Here is a 20,406-nt window from a genome sequence, read left to right as displayed (position 1 = left end):
TGTTTATTCTTGTTTCTATTTCTGGGGGTAACCGTATGGCGTTTTCTTGGCTCATGTCTTGCTGTATTTTATTGTAAAGTATGGCGTTTTAGACTAGATTGGTATTTTTTGGGCCTTTGTATATTTTTTTTTTTATTTTTGGTGTACACAAGAAAGGTTAATGTTTTGGTTTTTTTTTGGGGGGGGGGATTTGTACATAGGGGGCTCTTGTAGTTAAATTGTTATTTATTTATGTCTATTCTGGATGACACCTTTTGCTATACTCTGGAGTGTGTCGTATCTGCTATTGAATTTTATTACAATGTATGGTTTTGTGGTATGATCAGCGATAGTTGAGTTTGCATTGTCCTATGAGTGAACAGTCCGTTGTGGTAGTAATGTTATGATGTTTTTTTTTTCTTTTTCTATTTTCTTGTATGTGGCTGTGTTTTGTAAGGCTATATTCACACTTAGCGGTTTTTACCGCGGAACCGCCGCGATTTTGATGCTGCGGGTCCGCAGCAGTTTCCATAGCGTTTACAGTAACATGTAAACCCTATGGAAACCGCAAACCGCTGTGCACATGCTGCGGGAAAAACTGCGCGGGAACGCAGCGGTTTACAACCCGCAGCATGTCACTTCTTTGTGCAGAATCGCTGCGATTCTGCACCCATAGGAATACATTGAACCGCTTACTTCCCGCATGGGGCTGTGCCCACGTTGCGGGAAGTAAGCGGATAATGTGCGGGTGGTACCCGGGGTGGAGGAGAGGAGACTCTCCTCCAGGCCCTGGGAACCATATTTGGGGTTAAAAAATAAAAAATCTGGTTATACTCACCCTCTGATGTCCGGAGCTCCTGGGCGCTGCACGCGGCTGTCCGGTCAGAGTTGCTGTGCGACCAGGACCTGCGGTGACGTCGCGGTCACATGACCGTGACGTCACGAAGGGTCCTTCTCGCACAGCATCTCTGGAACCGGACCGCCGGGTGCAGCGCCGAGGGATCGGGACGTCAGAGGGTGAGTATAACCAATTTTTATTATTTTTAACATTACTATTGATGCTGCATATTGCTGCATATGCAGCATCAATAGTATAGGCGGAAACCCGCAGCGGAAAACGCGGAACAAACCGCGATAAATCTGCAGGGAGAACCGCAGTTGTTTTGCCCTGCAGATTTATCAAATCCGCTGCGGGAGAACCCGCAGGGACCCGACGCAAGGTGTGAACATAGCCTAATAATGTAATATTTGTTTACATTTTTCCTTGCAGAATTTTTTATTGCAAGAATGGCGACGGACTCACCATCAAGCCACTCGGTGCAGGGGAGTTCAGTGAGTAATTATGTACAGATGCTTATTATTCGCTGTCATTTGCAGACTTGGCACTAATTTTTTTTAATCTATTTTTATAGGCTTCTGCAAGTGAGGAGGAAGGGACACAGCAGGATCAGCGACATCGGGGACAAGCTGTGGCAGCAAGACGGCAAGTAAGTGTTCTTGAAAACAAAAAGTTTTTTTTTTTTTTCATTAATCTTAATTCCTTTTCTTCTCGGGGGAGGTGTTGGGTGGTGGTGGTTGATGTAAATTTTTACAAACCTTCATATCCTTTATGTTTTTGTATTATTCTAGGTTTCACAACGGGCCAGCGAGTCGATAGACGTGGACCTCCTAATCTCCAGCATACAGGAGCGTGGCCCGTTGTGGGACAGCCGTGACCCCCGTCATGCGGACCAGGTCGTCTTGAGGCGGATGTGAGTAGAGGTGGCAAAAACGCTGTGGGATGGCTTTGACAGCGCTTCCACTACGGAAAAATCAAACTTTAGTAAGTATTTGTTAAACTCCGATCAGACCCATCTGGCCAGGATAACACAATCGTGTGTGATGCAATCAACGCCTTCAACTTTGCATCGCACACGGTTGTGGTATCATATGGAAATGTAAAATATCTAACCTTTTTTTTTTGGTTTTGCATTCACAGTCAAAAAGTTGAAGACCAGATGGCGATCCATGAAGGACCGTTTCAATAAGGTCCTTCGTCAAGAGGAGAAGGTTAGAAGTGGTGCTGCAGCGGGAAGGTCCATTCGCTACAAGTATAGCAGGGCGTTGCAATTCATGAGACCGATCCTTGCCCACCGACAGTAAGTATTTAACGTATCGGGTACTGCACAATATGCATGCCCACATACCATATTGCACAGGCACATAGCATTACACATCCACATCGTACATTGCCACCAACGTATTATATTGCGCACCCACCTAGTATATTACGAGGCCACAAAGTTTATTGCGCAGGCACATAGTACATGTCCTAGCCACGTATCCTCATAGTATATTGACCAGCCACATAGTGTATAGCCCATCCACGTAGTACTATATTGGCCATCCACATTACTTTTTCCCTAGTGGCATGGTAAATTGCACATCCATTTTTTTTTTATTAGTTAACCGCGTGAGTCCTTTTAGTCCATGACATGTTCCGTTCCGAGCCAGAGTAGGTCTGATAGCAGGAATTGTGATTACGTCTCGATCACATTGGCGTGGTGTCATGGCAGGTCCTGCGATCAGCGTAAAGAATGGCAGTTGTCTGAAACGCAACTATCGTGCAAGCATAGCATTTTTTTTTTCAAGATCAAATTAGTAACTTTAAATTGTTTAACCCCTTCGCGACATGCGCCGTACTAGTACTGCATTAGTGCCAGCAGCAGTACTAGTACGGCGCACCGATCACCGCGGTCTCGCGCTGAGCGCCGCGGTGATCGGGTGCGGGGGTCAGCTGTATATGACAGCTGACACCCCGCAGCAATGCCCACGATCGGCGCTATCGCCGATCGCGGGCATTTAACCCCTCTGATGCCGCTGTCAGTAGTGACAGCGGCATAGAGGGGGATCGTGCAGGGACGGGGGCTCCCTGCGCTCTCCCACCGGAGCAACGCAATGAGATCGCGTTGCTCCGGTGACCCGGAAGGAGTCCCCGGATCCAAGATGGCCGCCGGACTCCTTCCGGGTCATGAAGTGACCTGGCTAGCCGGCGCCTGCTGAGAGCAGGCGCTGGAAAGCCAGCTAAACTGCATGTCAGATCGTTGATCTGACAGTGTGCTATGCACAGTGTCAGATCAACGATCTGATCTAATACAGAGATGTCCCACCCTGGGACAATGTTAGAAAGTTAAAAAAAAAAAAATAGAATGTGTAAAAAAAAATAAAAAAAAATCCCCCCCCCCCCCAAAAAAAAACATTTCCCAATAAATCCATTTATTTATGTAAAAAAAAAAAAAAAACAATAAATGTACACATATTTGGTATCGCCGCGTCCGTAACGACCCGCTCTATAAAACTATCCCACTAGTTAACCCCTTCAGTGAACACCGCAAAAAAAAAAAAAAAAAACAAGGCAAAAAACAACGCTTTATTATCATACAGGCGAACAAAAAGTGGAATAACACGCGATCAAAACGACGGATATAAATAACCATGGTACCGCTGAAAACGTCATCTTGTCCCGCAAAAAAAAAGCCGCCACACAGCATCATCAGCAGAAAAATAAAAAAGTTATAGCTCTCAGAATAATGCAATGCAAAAACAATTATTTTTTTATATAAAATAGTTTTTATTGTGTAAAAGCGCCAAAACATAAAAAAAATTACATAAATGAGGTATCGCTGTAATCGTACTGACCCGAAGAATAAAACGGCTTTATCCATTTTACCATACGTGGAACGGTATAAACGCCCCCCCTAAAAGAAATTCAGGAATTGCTGGTTTTTGTTCATTCCGCCTCCCAAAAATCGGAATAAAAAGCGATCAAAAAATGTCATCTGCCCGAAAATGTTACCAATAAAAACGTCAACTCGTCCCGCAAAAAACAAGACCTCATATGACTCTGTGGGCCAAAATATGGATAAATTATAGCTCTCAAAATGTGGTGATGCAAAAACTATTTTTTGCAATAAAAAGCGTCTTTTAGTGTGTGACAGCTGCCAATCATAAAAATCCGCCAAAAAAAACGCTATAAAAGTAAATCAAACCCCCCTTCATCACCCCCTTAGTTAGGGAAAAATAATAAAATGTAAAAAAATGTATTTATTTCAATTTTCCCATTAGTGCTAGGGTTAGGGCTAGGGTTAGGGCTAGGGCTAGGGTTAGGGCTTGGGTTAGGGTTTCAGTTATAATTGGGGGTTTCCACTGTTTAGGCACATCAGGGGCTCTCCAAACGCGACATGGCGTCCGATCTCAATTCCAGCCAATTCTGCTTTGAAAAAGTAAAACAGGGCTCCTTCCCTTCCGAGTTCTCCTGTGTGCCCAAACAGTGGTTCCCCCCAACATATGGGGTATCAGCGTTCTCAGGACAAGTTGGACAACAACTTTTGGGGTCCAATTTGTCCTGTTACCCTTGGGAAAATAAAAACATAGGGGATAAAATATCATTTTCGTGGAAAAAAAAATATTTTTTATTTTCACAGCTCTGCGTTATAAACTGTAGTGAAACACTTGTTGGTTCAAAGCTCTCACAACACATCTAGATAAGTTCCTTTGGGGGTCTAGTTTCCAATATGGGGTCACTTGTGGTGGGTTTCTACTGTTTAGGTACATCAGGGGCTCTGCAAATGCAACATGACACCTGCAGTCCATTCCATCTAAGTCTGCATTTCAAACGGTGCTCCTTCCCTTCCGAGCTCTGCCATGCACTCAAACGGTGGTTCCCCCCCACATGTGGGGTATCAGCGTACTCAGGACAAATTGGACAATAACAATTGTGGTCCAATTTCTCCTGTTACCCTTGGGAAAAAAAATTGCGGGCTAAAACATCATTTTGTGGAAAGAAATAATGATTTTTTAATTTTCACAATGCTACATTCTAAACTTTAGTGAAACAATTGGGGGTTAAAAGTGCTCACCACACATCTAGATAAGTTCCTTAGGGGGTCTTCTTTCCAAAATGGGGTCACTTGTGGGGGGTTTCCACTGTTAAGGCACGTCAGGGGCTCTCCAAATGCGACATGGCGTCCGATCTCAATTCCAGCCAATTTTGCATTGAAAAGTCAAATGGCACTCCTTCCCTTCCGAGCTCTGCCATGCGCTCAAACAGTGGTTTATCCCCATATATGAAGTATCGACGTACTCAGGACAAATTGCACAACAACTTTTGGGGTCCAATTTATCCTTTTACCCTTGGGAAAATAAAACATTTGGGGCAAAAAGATCATTTTTTGTGAAAATTAATAAAAATTTTTTTTTTACGGCTCTACATTATAAACTTCTGTGAAGCACTTGGAGGTTCAAAGTTCTCACCACACATCTAGATTAGTTCCTTAGGGGGTCTACTTTCCAACATGGTGTCACTTGTGGGGGTTTCCACTGTTTAGGCACATCAGGGGCTCTCCAATCGTGACATGGGCTCCGATCTCAATTCCAGCAAATCTTGCATTGAAAAGTCAAATGGCGCTCCTTCCCTTCCGAGCTCTGCCATGTGCCCAAACAGTGGTTTACCCCCACATATGGGGTATCGGCGTACTCAGGACAAATTGTACAACGAATTTTGTGGTCCAATTTCTCCTGTTACCCTTGGTAAAATGAAACAAATTGGACCTGAAGTAAAAATTTTGTGAAAAAAAAGTTAAATGTTCAATTTTTTTAAACATTCAAAAAATTCCTGTGAAGCACCTGAAGGGTTAATAAACTTTTTGAATGTGGTTTTGAGTACCTTGAGGGGTGCAGTTTTTAGAATGGTGTCACTTTTGGGCATTTTCTGTCATATAGACCCCTCAAAGTCACTTCAAGTGTGAGGTGGTCCGTAAAAAAATGGTTTTGCAAATTTTGTTGCAAAAATGAGAAATCGCTGGTCAACTTTTAACCCTTATAACGTCCTAACAAAAAAAAGTTATGTTTCCAAAATTGTGCTGATGTAAAGCAGACATGTGGGAAATGTTGTTTATTAACTATATTATGTGATATAACTCTCTAATTTAAGGGCATAAAAACTAAGAGTTTGAAAATTGCTAAATTTTCATAATTTCCGACAAATTTTTGTTTTTTTCACAAATAAATGCAAGTCATATCGAAGAAGTTTTACTACTATCATGAAGTACAATATGTCACGAGAAAACAGTGTCAGAATCACCAGGATCCGTTGAAGCGTTTCAGAGTTATGACCTCATAAAGTGACAGTGGTCAGAATAGTAAAAATTGGCCCTGTCACTTAGGTGAAAACAGGCTTTGGGGTGAAGGGGTTAATATTGATGCGGCATAGGCAGCGTCAATACTAAAGAGTTTACGACACCAATTTTTTTTTTAGAAAAAAATTTAAACGCCAGCCGTGTGTTCGGCGATGAGTGTTGACTATGCGGGCGAAAAGGCATTGGCAGCGGGAAGGAGCGCTCATTTTCTTCTGCACTAGGCCCTTCGCTGATTGGTCTCATCAGCAGCTGGTGATAACAATCAGCGAATGATTGAAGGACAGAGAGAGACAGAGGATTGCAATCTATTGTTGTGTAATGCAATGTTAACCTTATTCTATTACAGGAGTTGGCGTATGTGATGGTATTTTTTCCACACTAATGATTTCCTCTTCTTTTAACAGAACTCATAGCAGCACCCTCGAACCTGATCGGCCCTCTGGAGCGGGCCTTCATGAATCGCCATCTGACCCGTCACAGCCATCCCACAGCGAGAGCAGGCTTGATCCACTTTCTGGAGAACCTGCAGCCGGTCCATCCTGTGTTCCCCTGACCGAGGCCTCTGTCGCTCCTTCCTTTGGCTATTCACGCCAGCGACAGCGGGCCTCGGACAGGCCGCTAATGCCCGAGTATTTTCATTTGGGCACGGTATTCCAGACTTGTTTCAAGGTGCTGGGAGATAGAATGGAGACTGGTCTGGCCACTATCGACCGGCGCCTTGATTCAATGGAATCCGAGCTCTCGAGGACGGCAAAACATTTTTTTAGTGCCATTGCAAAGGGCATGGTGGAACACCTTACGCCGGAACTCCAGATTTCGGTGATGCAGGCCTGCAACAATGCCTACGTGAGTGCTCTGCAGCAGGCTCGGATCATGCAGTCAGCGACTGCACTGCCCGTAGTGCCATCGCTGGCTACCATGACTCCGACTCCTGCTGCACAGCCACTCCACCGAGGTCCGCGTGCCGAGGGACGCCACCACAGACACTACCACGACGATCCGCCGAGTCCTGCTCCTGCTAGGCCCTCAACCTCCCGTACCCGTCCTGCTGGGGAGGCCGCCGCGGGAGAAGCGAGAAGGAGGAAGAAGAGAAGGAGAAGCTTCTGCGGCTCTGGCTGCTCCAACACAGACACCTTCAACGCGGCAAGGGTCTAGCCACAGCAGGAGCAGCCAGAGCCAGTCACGATCCAGCAGACTGGTTTTGCCTCCTCCTTCCCCTACAGTGGTTGCAGTATCTTCCCCGCAGTATGATGATGATGCCTTGGACTTGCCCTCAAGTCTACTGGACTATGGCTCCTCAATAGCCTCTGCTTCCTCCTCTCGCCATTCGGAAGCAGGGAGTTACCAATCCCCATTAGTTGCAACAGTAGATAGCCCCTAGTTTTATTCCTTTTTCTTTCTGTTTCCCCCAAATAAAATTGTTTTTTTTATCAATTTTGGTTTTTATTGGCAACCATAGTATCGGCAACTCACACCGTGCGACGTCTACACACATTTTGTGTTTTATATACCTCATATATGCAATGTCAGACACTATTTTTTCCCTTTTTAAGTATAGTTTTTTGGTTGTCTTTCATTGTTCTATGAGGTGTTTACAAACACAAATATGACAGATTGTCCACATACAAGAAAGGTAATTAAAACAACTTAACAACGATCAAGACCAGCTATACAACCTGGCCGTCAACGTTGGCAAGTCGTTGTGTGGTTGCTGGGGAGCTACACTGACAGCTCTCTACAGCGACCAACGATCAGGGTAAAGACTTCGGCATTGTTGAAACTGTCTTCAACGATGCCGAAATCCCCCTGCATCACCCGGGTAACCAGGGTAAATATCGGATTACTTTACTAGCGCGGCACTGCGCTTTGTAACCCGGTCTTTAACCTGGTTACACGCACATTGCTGGATCGGCGTCAAACACGCCGATCCAGCAATGACAGCGGGTTATCAGAGACACACTTTTCAACTACTTGCATATGGACCCGGCTCCATGTGTGCGGTTGATCTGCTTTATATCCGTCACCGCTGCCGCATGTTTCAAGGATGTGTGACTGGCACAACACATGAACAACTGTAGCTGATTTGTTGGCCTCGCCATGCATGAGTAGTGCCTGTCACACTCCCGCCACGCATGCTGCTGCGGTGGGTGAACATTGTTGATCAGCCAGTGCGCTCAATGAAGCCGTGTTCCCTAGCCAACTAGTATGGAAGCTTGACAGTTTGCCAAGGAGGGAGCCGATGAAGTTTGCTCAACTATCGAACACACGGCCATGTCAACAAAAGTGTGGTGTTTTGGCAGAGTAAATATGGGAGATGGTGATCATCTCTGAACATTTTCGGCGACAGCAGTTGGTAGGCAAATGGAGTTTTGTGAATTGTAAAATAATTGTTTATTAAACACAACTTTTTAAAAAAAGGATAGCAATTTTTAATAAGGGCACATTAAAGTAAGTTTAGTCAAAATGAAAAAATTATTTTAATATAGGTAGCTGCCAAATTTAAAATAACATTACATTATTAGGCACCTTTACTGGTGACCTTTATTGGACATAATAGTGTATCAATCTTTAGCATTATACATATTTTTTGCACTATAAAAGGTATTCATTTTAAATTTAAAAGCTGAATAAAGTATGAGAGTACAAAACATAAGCACTACATCATTGTATCTTGCCATGACACACGACCAACATCAGATACAAAATAGGAAGCAAATCGATCCCTCATCTGCGCTATTTCCACAGTTGTCCTCAAAGGGTGATCTTGGTAATCGGGCAATGGGTTTGGTATGGGTTCATCGAGTTCCACGTTCAGTCTCTCTTTGGCCATAATATAATTGTGGAGAACCACACAAGCCTTCACCACCTCATCCACTGTCTCAATTTTAAGATTAATGGCGGATCCTAAAACACGCCATTTGGAGACCAGGATGCCAAAGGCGCACTCCACTGTTCTTCTGGCCCTGGACAGTCTGTAATTAAAAATACCTTTGGTGTGGTCCAAGCCCCGACTAGAGTACGGTTTCAATAGGTTGGCACACATTTGAAATGCCTCATCCCCAACCACAACAAATGGCGTTACCGGGCCTTCGGTGTTGGGAAGAGGCCGTGGCTGGGGGAAATTAAAATTGTTCCCATACAACCTTTGGCCCATGTCAGAGTCCTTAAATGTACGTGAGTCATTTGCACGGCCAAATGCTCCAATGTCCACAGCCAGAAACCTGCAGTCCGCACTTGCAATTGCCATGAGCACGGTGGAAAAATATTTTTTGTAGTTGAAAACAAGAGATCCACTTCTTGCTGGCTTTATAATCCACAGCTCCAATACAGTTAGGGAAAGAACACACTTGTTCAAATTTCTTGGCGTTGGCCTCCCATATTTCTGTAGTAGGGAGGGGTAAAAATTCATCCCGGAGATTGTCCCACAAAGCGCGGCATGTGTCGGCAATAATTCCCGAAAGTTTGGAGACTCCAATCCTAAATTGGAAATGTAAGGATCTTAAGGTCTCTCCGGTAGCCAGGAAACTGCCAAGATGAAAAATAAAGAAATTAAATTAAAGTACCATTTTCCGGCGTATAAGACGACTGGGCGTATAAGACGACCCCCAACTTTTCCAGTTAAAATATAAAATCTTCTCAAAAGTCGGGGGTTGACTTATATGCCGGGTGTCTTCTTATAGGGTGGGTGCGAAGCAATCTGCGGTCAACGTATATAGTGGGTGGGGGGAGTGGTCCCGATGACGAGGTGAGGGAGCGCCTCACCAGGAAGGTGTAAGTGAAGCAAACTGTTAGCGTCTGGTATGCCAGAGGTATGCAAAAAAAGAGAGAGCGCGATGCTGTGCCTAGAAAAACACTCCTCTTTCACTCATCTGGCTCGCCCTTGAATCCTATTATCTCCTTCTCTGCCTCTGCTTCACTTACACCTTCCCGGTGAGGCGCCCCCTCATCTCGTCATTGGGACCGCTCCCCCCACAATATGCGTCGACCGCAGCTTACTCCGCATCTGCCCTATAAGACGACACCTGGCGTATAAGACGACACCCGACTTTTGAGAAGATTTTCAGGGGTTAAAAAGTAGTCTTATACGCCAGAAAATACAGTACATTGTATTAATAAAAAATACATTTACCATACCCAACCAACCCCAAACAAAATTTTTACAGAAAAAAAAAAGGGAAGAACACATCAGTCGTTCAGAGCTACATACGTACCGTAGAGTCACCAACAGCCGTTCCTCAGCAGAAATTGATCTCCGGAGCTGTGTGTCCTGCCTGGTAATGGCTCCTTCCACTAGACGCAGCAGATAGCGGAAGCTGTCTTGAGACATCCTGGTATACTCATAATATTTTCCAGGTTGCCATTTAGCTCGCCAAACAAGCAATGGTAGGCTCCACGGGTCTCCCGCACTTCCACGATAGGGTGTAGCCAAAAGCGCTGATGATTCCTTCTCCGTTTATCCCTTTTCCTTTGCTCGTAATAGGCAATAGCATAAGCATTAGCCAAGGCAAAATCCAACTCCATATTGATGTAGATGCGCTCCATGGAACGCTCCATCATGATACTGGAAACACAAGGAAAATCTGAGGAATTCATCTCTGCCAGTGTATATATACCCTACACCCACCCTCTTGTAGCCATTGGTGGTCTTAATCTAGTGTCTAGACAGTAATTGTGGCTTTTTTTTACTTGCAATTGCTAAACAATGACATCACTTTAGGACAAAACGCAAAGTTTAAAAAAAAAACGCTGCGTTTCACGACGCATGCGTTGAACGCTTGCGTCGAAAAAGTGTGCGTTTCAAATGCGTCTTTGGTGCGTCGTGCGTTGCGATGGCGACGCAGCGTTCAAAGACGTGAAGTACAGATCACCTCTATGTAGCAGAAATGCAGGGTTGCTTTGAACGCCAACCACAGGGTGGCGCTCAAAGCAATTGGCCATCAACAACCATAGAGGTCTCAAGGAGACCTGTGGTTGTTATGGCAATGCACTGCAGACCCCCGATCATGTGACGGGGGTCAGCAGTGCGAGCACCTCCGGCCGCACAGCCGGGAGAGCTAGTTAAATGCCGCTATCAGCGCTTGACGGCGGCATTTAACTAGTTAATGGGTGCGGGCAGATCGCGATTCCGCTCGCGCTCATTGCGTGCACATGTCAGCTGTACAAAACAGCTGACATGTTGCGGCATTGAGGTGGGCTCACCGCCGGAGCCCACCTCAAAGCAGGGGATCTGCCAGCTGACGTACTATTCCGTCAGCTGGCAGAAAGGGGTTAAAGAATGCACTGGGGGCTGACATCTTGGTTTTGCAGCAGTAGCAGGGCACTATCAGTGTCAGATTACGGCACCCCACGGACATAGGAGATAATAGACCGGCGCTGACCCTATCTCTAAAGGTACCGTCACATTTAGCGACGCTGCAGCGATATAGACAACGATGCCGATCGCTGCACCTTCGCTGTTTAGTCGCTGGAGAGCTGTCACACAGACGGCTTTCCAGCGACCAACGATGCCGAAGTCCCCGGGTAACCAGGATAAACATCGGGTTACTAAGTGCAGGGCCGCGCTTAGTAACCCAATGTTTACCCTGGTTACCATTGTAAAGTAAAAAAAAAAAGCACTACATACTTACATTCCTGTCGCGTCCCCCAGCGTCAGCTTCCCTGCACTGTGTAAGCGCTGGCCGGAAAGCAGAGCGGTGACGTCACCGCTGTGCTCTGCTTTACGGCCGGCCGACGCTGACACTGGGGGATGCGACAGGAATGTAAGTATGCAGTGTTTTTTTTTTACTTTTACAATGGTAACCAGGGTAAACATCGGGTTACTAAGCGCGGCCCTGCCATGAAGACATCGCTGGATCGGCGTCACACACGCCAATTCAGCGATGTCAGCGGGAGATCAGCGACCAAAATAAAGTCCTGATCATTCCACAGCGACCAACGATCTCCCAGCACGGGCCTGATCGTTGGTCGCTGTCACGCATAACGATTTCGTTAACGATATCGTTGCTACAACATAAAAAGCAACGATATCGTTAACGAAATCGTTATGTGTGAAGGTGCCTTAACATTGTAGCAGCATTAGCAGTGAGCTGGGCACGCCTCTGTTGGCTGCACAACTCACTGCTGTAGGTGTGACTAGCTGCCATTTTATTATAGCCCTGTGCTATCTGCCGAGCTCCACTTACTCTCTATCGCAGGACAGAAGAAGCGCTCACTGGAGCCGGAGGATGGAAAGTGGGGAGTGCAGGTGATTTACCTCCCTGCTCCTCTGTACTCCAGGCAGGCAAGTCCTGGGCAGACATCCTCTGCTCCTCACATGCTTCTCCTGCGGTGTCTCAGCCTCCCCCTCACACACAGTCCCTGTGATCTCTGGTAAGCTGCACTCACAGCCTGCAGAGAGGGAAGTGACACCTGGAGAGAAAGAGCAGGGCAGCTGACAGGACAGGGATTAAGGTGGGGGAAGGGCGATGGCAAGAATGTTATTCACAAAAAATGCTGCTGAGTCCACTGTGTTCTGCTCCTCTGTAAACAAGCTGTGCCTCTGATGCAGTAACTGCTGGTGATAGCAGGTCACAGGGCAGTCACACACAAAATGGTGCTGCCCTGTGATGCTGCTCTTCATTCTGCCCCAGGGATATTAGACCACCCAAAAGGGGAGGGAAATGGTGATGTCAGCAGTTACTGCCCCAATTTTGCTGCTAACAGTAAAGCTGCTAAATCTTACTATAGCTGCTTGAGGTCTAAAACGGAAAATGCTCCCCCTAGTGGTAAATATGTATATTTGTAGAAAAATATATAATATTTTTCATATAGAAATGTTTGCAAACAGTGCAAACATTGCATTAATACATTTTAATTACTATTTTAAGCTTAATTTCACAAAAAAACAAAATACAAGAAAACTGGTGGCACCTTCCCTTTAATGTTTTTATGCATTTTGTCGTTTGGTGGGAAGTGGACATGAGGGGGGAGCGTTCTAGAGCCAAGGTATTTCTCTCGCCGTCATATCCTCTGACACATTGACCCGTTGAAGCGCCGTGTAGCGCAAAACGTCCGTCATCAGCACTGGCTCGCACATCCTATTAACCTGTTCTCCTAGCCACGATGTTTTAGGTTTTTGAATAAAGCATGAAGTTTTAAGGACTGGTGAGTGCTTTCCACATTTTTCTTCTTTTTGCTGCATATATCATGTACTGTTTTTTCTGGATGAGCACCCGGAGTTCACAGGTGTGGTCTAACTTAGAGGGCATCAACCATGGACGTGGTAATCTTGTGACCGCTGAATACAGGAAGAGCTGCCCGGAGACCATCAGAGATGCAGAGACGCTTCGGGAGCAGGTAAGTATAATTTGACAGCTGCTGCTCCCCTTCCACCGCCGACCCCTGGGAAAATGACTCGAGTATAAGCCGAAAGGGGCACTTTCAGCCCAAAAAATGGGCTGAAAATCATCTCGGCTTATACTCGAATATATACGGTAATTGTTTTGTTTTTCAAATAAACTCATGGATGGTATTGTGTCTCAGGGCTCAATTGATCACTGAAATCAATCTTAAACACATGTGATAATTACTTTTCCAGGTGATTCAAATTAAAGTAAAACTACTTAAAAATGATGTTCCACTTTATTAAGCAGGCTACAGGTTTCAAGCAATATGGGAACTAAAAAGGATCTCTCTGCTGCTGAAAAGCGTTAAATAGTGCAATGCCTTGGAAAAGGTATGAAAACATATTTCTTGAAAACTTAAGAGTGATCATCATACTGTGAAGAGATTTGTGACTGAAACATAGCAGAGTTCATGCAGATAAAGGCATAATGAGGAAGGTTTCTCCAGATAAATTCAAAGCAGCAAACAGTTATTTAAAGCTGCTGGTGCCTCTGGAGTCCCTCGAACCTCAAGGTGTAGAATCCTACAAAAGCTTGCTGTGGTGCATAAACCTACTATTCGGCCACCACTAAGTAGTGTTCACAAGCAGAAACGGTTGCAGTGGGCCCAGACAGACATGAAGATTAATTTTCAAACAGTCATGTTTACTGATGAGTGTCGATGGTCCAGATGGATGGAGTAGTGGATTGTTGGTGGATGGCCACCATGTCCCAACAAGGCTGCAACATCAGCAAGGAGGTGGAGGAGTCATGCTTTGGGCCGGAATCATGAGGAAACAGCTGGTAGGGCCCTTTAAGGTTCCTGAAGGTGTGAAAATTTCCTCTGCAAAATATATAGCGTTTCTGACAACTTTCTTCCATGGTATAAAAAACAGAAACGTGCCTTCAGGAGCAAAATCATCTTCATGCTTGACAATGCACCATCTCATCCTGCAAAGAATACCTTTGAGTCATTGGCTGCTATGGGTATAAAAGGAGATAAACTCATGGTGTGGCCACCATCTTCCCCTGATCTCAACCCTATAGAAAACCTTTGGAGTATCATCAAGCAAAAGATCTATGAGGGTGGGAGGCAGTTCACATCAAGACAGCAGCCCTGGGAGGCTATTCAGACATCATGCAAAGAAATACAAGCAGAAACTCTCCAAAAACGCACAAATTCAATGGATGCAAGAATTATGAAGGTGATATCAAAAGAAAGGTTCCTATGTTAACATGTAACTTGGCCTGTTAGGATGTTAGGATTAGCCTCCTAATGCTGCAAATTCCACAAATGAGCATTTTCAGTTCTTTAAAACATATAAAATGTTTAGAAATTCTAATGTGCCTAATAATTTGGAACAGTGCATTTTGAGTTTTTATTCATTTTGGAGATTATACTGTTATCATTGGGAGGTTTCTTCAATAAAATTCAATGTATAATCTGGAAAATCCGAGAAAAATATCATTTGCATAATAATCTGGAACACTATCTATAGATCTACCTATACACTGTGTGCAGAATTATTAGGCAGTTGTATTTTAGAGGATTATTTTTTATTATTGATCAACAACTATGTTCTCAATCAACCCAAAAGACTCAAACATCAAAGCTTAATATTTTTGGAAGTTGGAGTGGGTTTTTTTGTTTTTTTTTAGATTTGGCTATCTTACGAGGATATCTGTTTGTGCAGGTAACTTACTGTGCAGAATTATTAGGCAACTTAATAAAAACCAAATATATTCCCATCTCACTTGTTTATTTTCACCAGGTAAAGCAATATACAGTTACGTCCATATATATTTCGACAGAGAGAACATTTTTCTAATTTTGGTTATAGACATTACCACAATGAATTTTAAACAAAACAATTCAGATGCAGTTGAAGTTCAGACTTTCAGCTTTCATTTGAGGGTATCCACATTAAAATTGGATGAAGGGTTTAGGAGTTTCCGCTCCTTAACATGTGCCACCCTGTTTTTAAAGGGACAAAAAGTAATTGGACAGATTCAATAATTTTAAACAAAATGTTCATTTAGAATACTTGGTTGAAAACCCTTTGTTGGCAATGACTGCCTGAAGTCTTGAACTCATGGACATAACCAGACGTTGTGTTTCCTCTTTTTGATGCTCTGCCAGGCATTTACTGCGGTGGTTTTTAGTCGCTGTTTGTATGTTGGCCTTTCTGTCTGAAGTTTAGTCTTTAAAGGGAACCTGTCACCCCCCCGCCCCCAGGCATTTGTAACTAAAAGAGCCACCTTATGCAGCACTAATGCTGCATTCGGACAAGGTGGCTCTTTTAGTTATGCTCCTTGCACACGCTGTAACACTTATCAAATGTGCCCCTCATACCGTGAAATCGCCAGGGAGGCAGGTCTTTCCCCTCAAATTAGACGCACCACAGTCATTCATGCCCCCTTGGCGTCGGGTGCCGCCTCCTCAGCGTTGTTTGAAACTGTCCCGGAGCCTGCGCTGTTATGTTATCCCTTGGGCATGCGCAGTTAGCGCTGCCCGTCTTCTGATATCATTTGATGTCAGGCTGACTGCGCCTGTGTGGCTGCGCTGCCCGAGATCCCACCCCGCAGTGTCTTCTGATTTATTCACACTGCGGGGATGGGATTCATGGGCATGCGCAGTGCATATCTTCGCCTCTCACTCATCTCCCTCCGCCTTCTTCAGACTGTGCAGCGTCAGATGATCCCTAATCGCATGCCACGGCGATTAGGGATCAGCTGACGCTGCAGTCTGACAGGTTCCCTTTAACAATTGAAATGCATGCTCAATTGGGTTGAGATCAGGTGACTGACTTGGCCATTCAAGAATATTCCACTTGTTTGCTTTAATAAACTCCTGGGTTGCTTTGGCTTTATGTTTTGGGTCATTGTCCATCTGTAGAATGAAACGACGACCAATCAGTTTGGCTGCATTTGGCTGGATCTGAGCACACAGTATGTCTCTGAATACCTCAGAATTAATTCGGCTGCTTCTGTCCTGTGTCACATCATCAATAAACACTAGTGACCCAGTGCCACTTGCAGCCATGCATGCCCAAGCAATCACACTGCCTCCGCCGTGTTTTACAGATGATGTGGTATGCTTTGGATCATGAGCTGTACCATGCCTTCGCCATACTTTTCTCTTTCCATCATTCTGGTAGAGGTTGATCTTGGTTTCATCTGTCAAAAGAATGTTATTCCAGAACTGTGCTGGCTTTTTTAGATGTTTTTTAGCAAAGTCCAGTCTAGCCTTTATATTCTTGATGCTTATGAGTGGCTCGCACCGTGCAGTGAACCCTCTGTATTTACTTTCATGCAGTTTTCGCGTTATGGTATATTTGGATATTGATACGCCTACCTCCTGGAGAGTGTTGTTCACTTGGTTGGCTGTTGTGAAGGGGTTTCTCTTCACCATGGAGATTATTCTGCGATCATTCACCACTGTTGTCTTCCGTGGGCGCCCAGGTCTTTTTGCATTGATTAGTTCACCAGTGCTTTCTTTCTCAGGATGTACCAAACTGTAGATTTTGCGACTCCTAATACTGTAGCAATTTCTCGGATGGGTTTTTTATGTTTTCGCAGCTTAAGGATGGATTGTTTCACCTGCATGGAGAGCTCCTTTGACCGCATGTTTACTTCACAGCAAAACCTCCCAAATGCAAGCACCACACCTCAAATCAACTACAGGCCTTTTATCTGCTTAATTGAGAATGACATAACGAAGGGATTGCCCATACCTGTCCATGAATTAGCCTTGGAGTCAATTGTCAAATTACTTTTGGTCCCTTTAAAAACAGGGTGGCATATGTTAAGGAGCTGAAACTCCTAAACCAGGGGTGTCAAACTGCATTCCTCGAGGGCCTCAAACCATGCGTGTTTTCAAGATTTCCTTAGCATTGCACAAGGTGTTGGAATCATTCTCTGCAGGTGATTAAATTATCACCTGTGCAATGCAAGGAAATCCTGAAAACATGACCTGTTTGCGGCCCTTGAAGAATGCAGTTTGACACCCTTGTCCTAAACCCTTCATCCAATTTTAATGTGGATACCCTCAAATGAAAGCTGAAACTCTGAACTTCAACTGCATCTGAATTGTTTTGTTTAAAATTCATTGTGGTAATGTCTATAACCAAAATTAGAAAAAGTTTGTCTTTGTCCAAATATACATGAACGTAACTGTCTGTAACTGCACAAAATTTAGAAATAAACATTTCTGACAAGCAAAGACAAAACCCCCAAAATTGAGTAACCAATATAGCCACCTTTCTGTATGATGACACGACAGCCTTCCATCCATAGATTCTGTCAGTTGCTTGATCTGTTTATGATCAACATTGCGTGCAGCAGCCACCACAGCCTCCCAGACACTGTTCCGAGAGGTGTACTGTTTTCCCTCCCTGTAGATCATACATTTTATGAGGGACCACAGGTTTTCTATGGGGTTCAGATCAGGTGAACAAGGGGGCCATGCTATTTTTTTCTTCTTTGAGACCTTTACTGGCCTGCCACGCCGTGGAGTAGTTGGAGGCATGAGATGGAGCATTGTCCTGCATGAAAATCATGTTTTTCTTGAACGATACCATCTTCTTCCTGTACCACTACTTAAAGAAGTTGTCTTCCAGAAACTGGCAGTAGGTCTGGGAGTTGAGCTTCATTCCATCCTCAACCCGAAAAGGTCCCACAAGTTCATCTTTGATGATACCAGCCCATACCAGTACCCCACCTCCACTTTGCTGGCGTCTGAGTCGGAGTGGAGCGCTCTGCCCTTAACTGATCCAGCCTCTGGCCCATCCATCTGGCCCCATCAAAAGTCAGTCTCATTTCATCAGTCCATAAAACCTTTGAAAAGTCAGTCTTAAGATATTTATTGGCCAAGTCTTGACGTTTTATCTTATTTTTCTTGTTCAAAGGTGGTCGTTTTCCAGCCTTCCTTACCTTGGCCATGTCCCTGAGTATCGCTCACCTTGTTCTTTTTGTTACTCCAGTAATGTCGCAGCTCTGAAATATGGCAAAACTGGTGGCAAATGGCATCTTGGCAGCTTCACGCTTGATTTTCCTCAATTCATGGGCAGTTATTTTGTGCCTTTTTTGCCCAACATGCTTCTTGAGACCCTATTGGCTATTTGCCATGAAACGCTTGATTGTTCGGTGATCACGCTTCAAAAGTTTGGCAATTTCAAAACTTCTGCAACCCTCAGCAAGACCTATCACAATTTTGGACTTTTCGGAGCCCGTCATCTCTTTTTTGACCCATTTTGTCAAAGGAAAGGAAGTTGCCTAATAATTAAGCACACCTTATATAGGGTTTTGATGTCATTAGACAACACCCCTCCTCATTACAGAGATGCACATCACCTGATTTACTTAACCCCTTCCCTGACCTTTGACGCCACGTAGTCGTCATGAAAGTCGGTGCCAATCCGACCTGTGACGCCTATGTGGCGTCATGGAGGGATCGCGTCCCTGCAGATCGGGTGAAAGGGTTAACTCCAATTTCACCCGATCTGCAGGGACAAGGGGAATGGTGCTTCAGCCCAGGGGGGGTGGCTTCACCCCCCCTCCCCCCCCCCCGTGGCTACGATCGCTCTGATTGGCTGTTGAAAGTGCAACAGCCAATCAAAGCGATTTGTAATATTTCACATATGAAAACTGTTAATATTACAATCCAGCCATGGCCGATGATGCAATAGCCTCAGCCATGGCTGGAGACCCTGATCTGCCCCCCCCCCCCACCGATCTCCTCACCAGCCCTCCGTTTTGTGGTCCGCTCCCCCATCCTCCTGTCAGCTCCCCCTGTGCTCCAATCCACCCCCCTGTACTCAAATCCCCCCCGTGCTCCCATTTCCCCCACTCCTACTTACCGATCCTCCCGGTGTCCGTCCGTCTTCTCCATGGGCGCTGCCATCTTCCAAAATGGCGGGCGCATGCGCAGTGCGCCCGCCGAATCTGCCGGCCGGCAGATTCGTTCCATGCACATTTTGATCACTGTGATAAAACCTATCACAGCGATCAAAATAAAAAAAATAGTAAATTAACCCCCCCTTTATCACCCCCATAGGTAGGGACAATAATAAAATAAAGAATTTTTTTTTCCATTAGTGTTAGAACTAGGGTTAGGGTTGTGTACACGTATTATGGTCCTCTGCGGATTTTTCCGCAGCGGATTTGGTAAATCTGCCATGCAAAACCGTTGCGGATTTATCGCGGTTTTTCTGCGGATTTCACTGCGGTTTTACAACTGTAGTTTTTTGTTGTAAAACCGCTGCGGAATCTGCAGAAAGAAGTGACATGCTGCGGAATGTAAACCACTGCGTTCCCACGCAGTTTTTTCCGCAGCATGTGCACAGCGTTTTTTGTTTCCTATAGCTTTACATTGAACTGTAAACTCATGGGAAACTGCTGCGGACCCGCAGCGGCGGAAACGCTGTGAATCCGCAGCGTTTTCCGCAGCGTGTGCACATACCCTTTGAATTAGGCTATGTGCACACGGTGCGGATTTGGCTGCGGATCCGCAGCGGATTGGCCGCTGCGGATTCGTAGCAGTTTTCCCATCAGGTTTACAGTACCAGTTAAACCTATGGAAAACCAAATCCGCTGTGCCCGTGGTGCGGAAAATACCGCACGGAAACGCTGCGTTGTATTTTCTGCAGCATGTCAATTCTTTGTGCGGATTCTGCAGTGTTTTACACCTGTTTCTCAATAGGAATCCGCAGGTGAAATCTGAGCAAAAAACACTGGAAATCCGCAGGTAAAACCAAGTGCCTTTTACCTGCGGATTTTTTCAAAAATGGTGCGGAAAAATCTCACACGAATCCGCAACGTGGGCACATAGCCTTAGGGTTTGAATTAGAGTTAGGGTTGGAATTAGCGCTAGGGTTGGAAATAGGGTTAAG

At 45.0% G+C, this 20,406-nt stretch overlaps 2 protein-coding genes across 9 annotated transcripts in view; one reads left to right on the top strand and one right to left on the bottom strand.

Moving 5' to 3' along the window:
- Positions 1–20,406, bottom strand: part of SPDL1 (spindle apparatus coiled-coil protein 1) — a 582,388-nt gene that overhangs the window by 164,766 nt on the left and 397,216 nt on the right. The window contains exon 10 of one of the 8 annotated variants that reach the window (XM_069763913.1): positions 9,215–9,680. The exons of the other annotated variants lie outside the window; for them this stretch is intronic. Coding sequence (XP_069620014.1) covers positions 9,335–9,680 — 346 coding nt within the window. The 3' untranslated portion in view covers positions 9,215–9,334. Of the gene's footprint in view, positions 1–9,214; positions 9,681–20,406 lie in introns of those variants that run through there. 8 annotated transcript variants of the gene reach the window in all.
- On the top strand, positions 1,662–7,446 carry LOC138675558 (uncharacterized). The gene is made up of 3 exons (XM_069763914.1): positions 1,662–1,801; positions 1,958–2,117; positions 6,560–7,446. The coding sequence occupies exons 2-3, from the start codon at positions 1,987–1,989 to the stop codon at positions 7,308–7,310; spliced, it is 882 nt and encodes a 293-aa protein (XP_069620015.1). The 5' UTR covers positions 1,662–1,801; positions 1,958–1,986; the 3' UTR covers positions 7,311–7,446.

The sequence above is a fragment of the Ranitomeya imitator genome, chromosome 4, assembly GCF_032444005.1.
Source record: "Ranitomeya imitator isolate aRanImi1 chromosome 4, aRanImi1.pri, whole genome shotgun sequence".
Lineage (NCBI taxonomy): Eukaryota > Metazoa > Chordata > Amphibia > Anura > Dendrobatidae > Ranitomeya > Ranitomeya imitator.
Note: the sequence above shows the minus strand (reverse complement) of the source record. Positions and strands in the feature narration are given on the sequence as shown.

Bases quoted from the DNA above. Each gene is read 5' to 3' on its own strand.
- LOC138675558 (XM_069763914.1), top strand. From the start codon at position 1,987: ATGAAGGACCGTTTCAATAAGGTCCTTCGTCAAGAGGAGAAGGTTAGA. The intron at 2,118-6,559 runs GTAAGTATTTAA...TTCTTTTAACAG, and splicing joins CCGATCCTTGCCCACCGACA to AACTCATAGCAGCACCCTCG.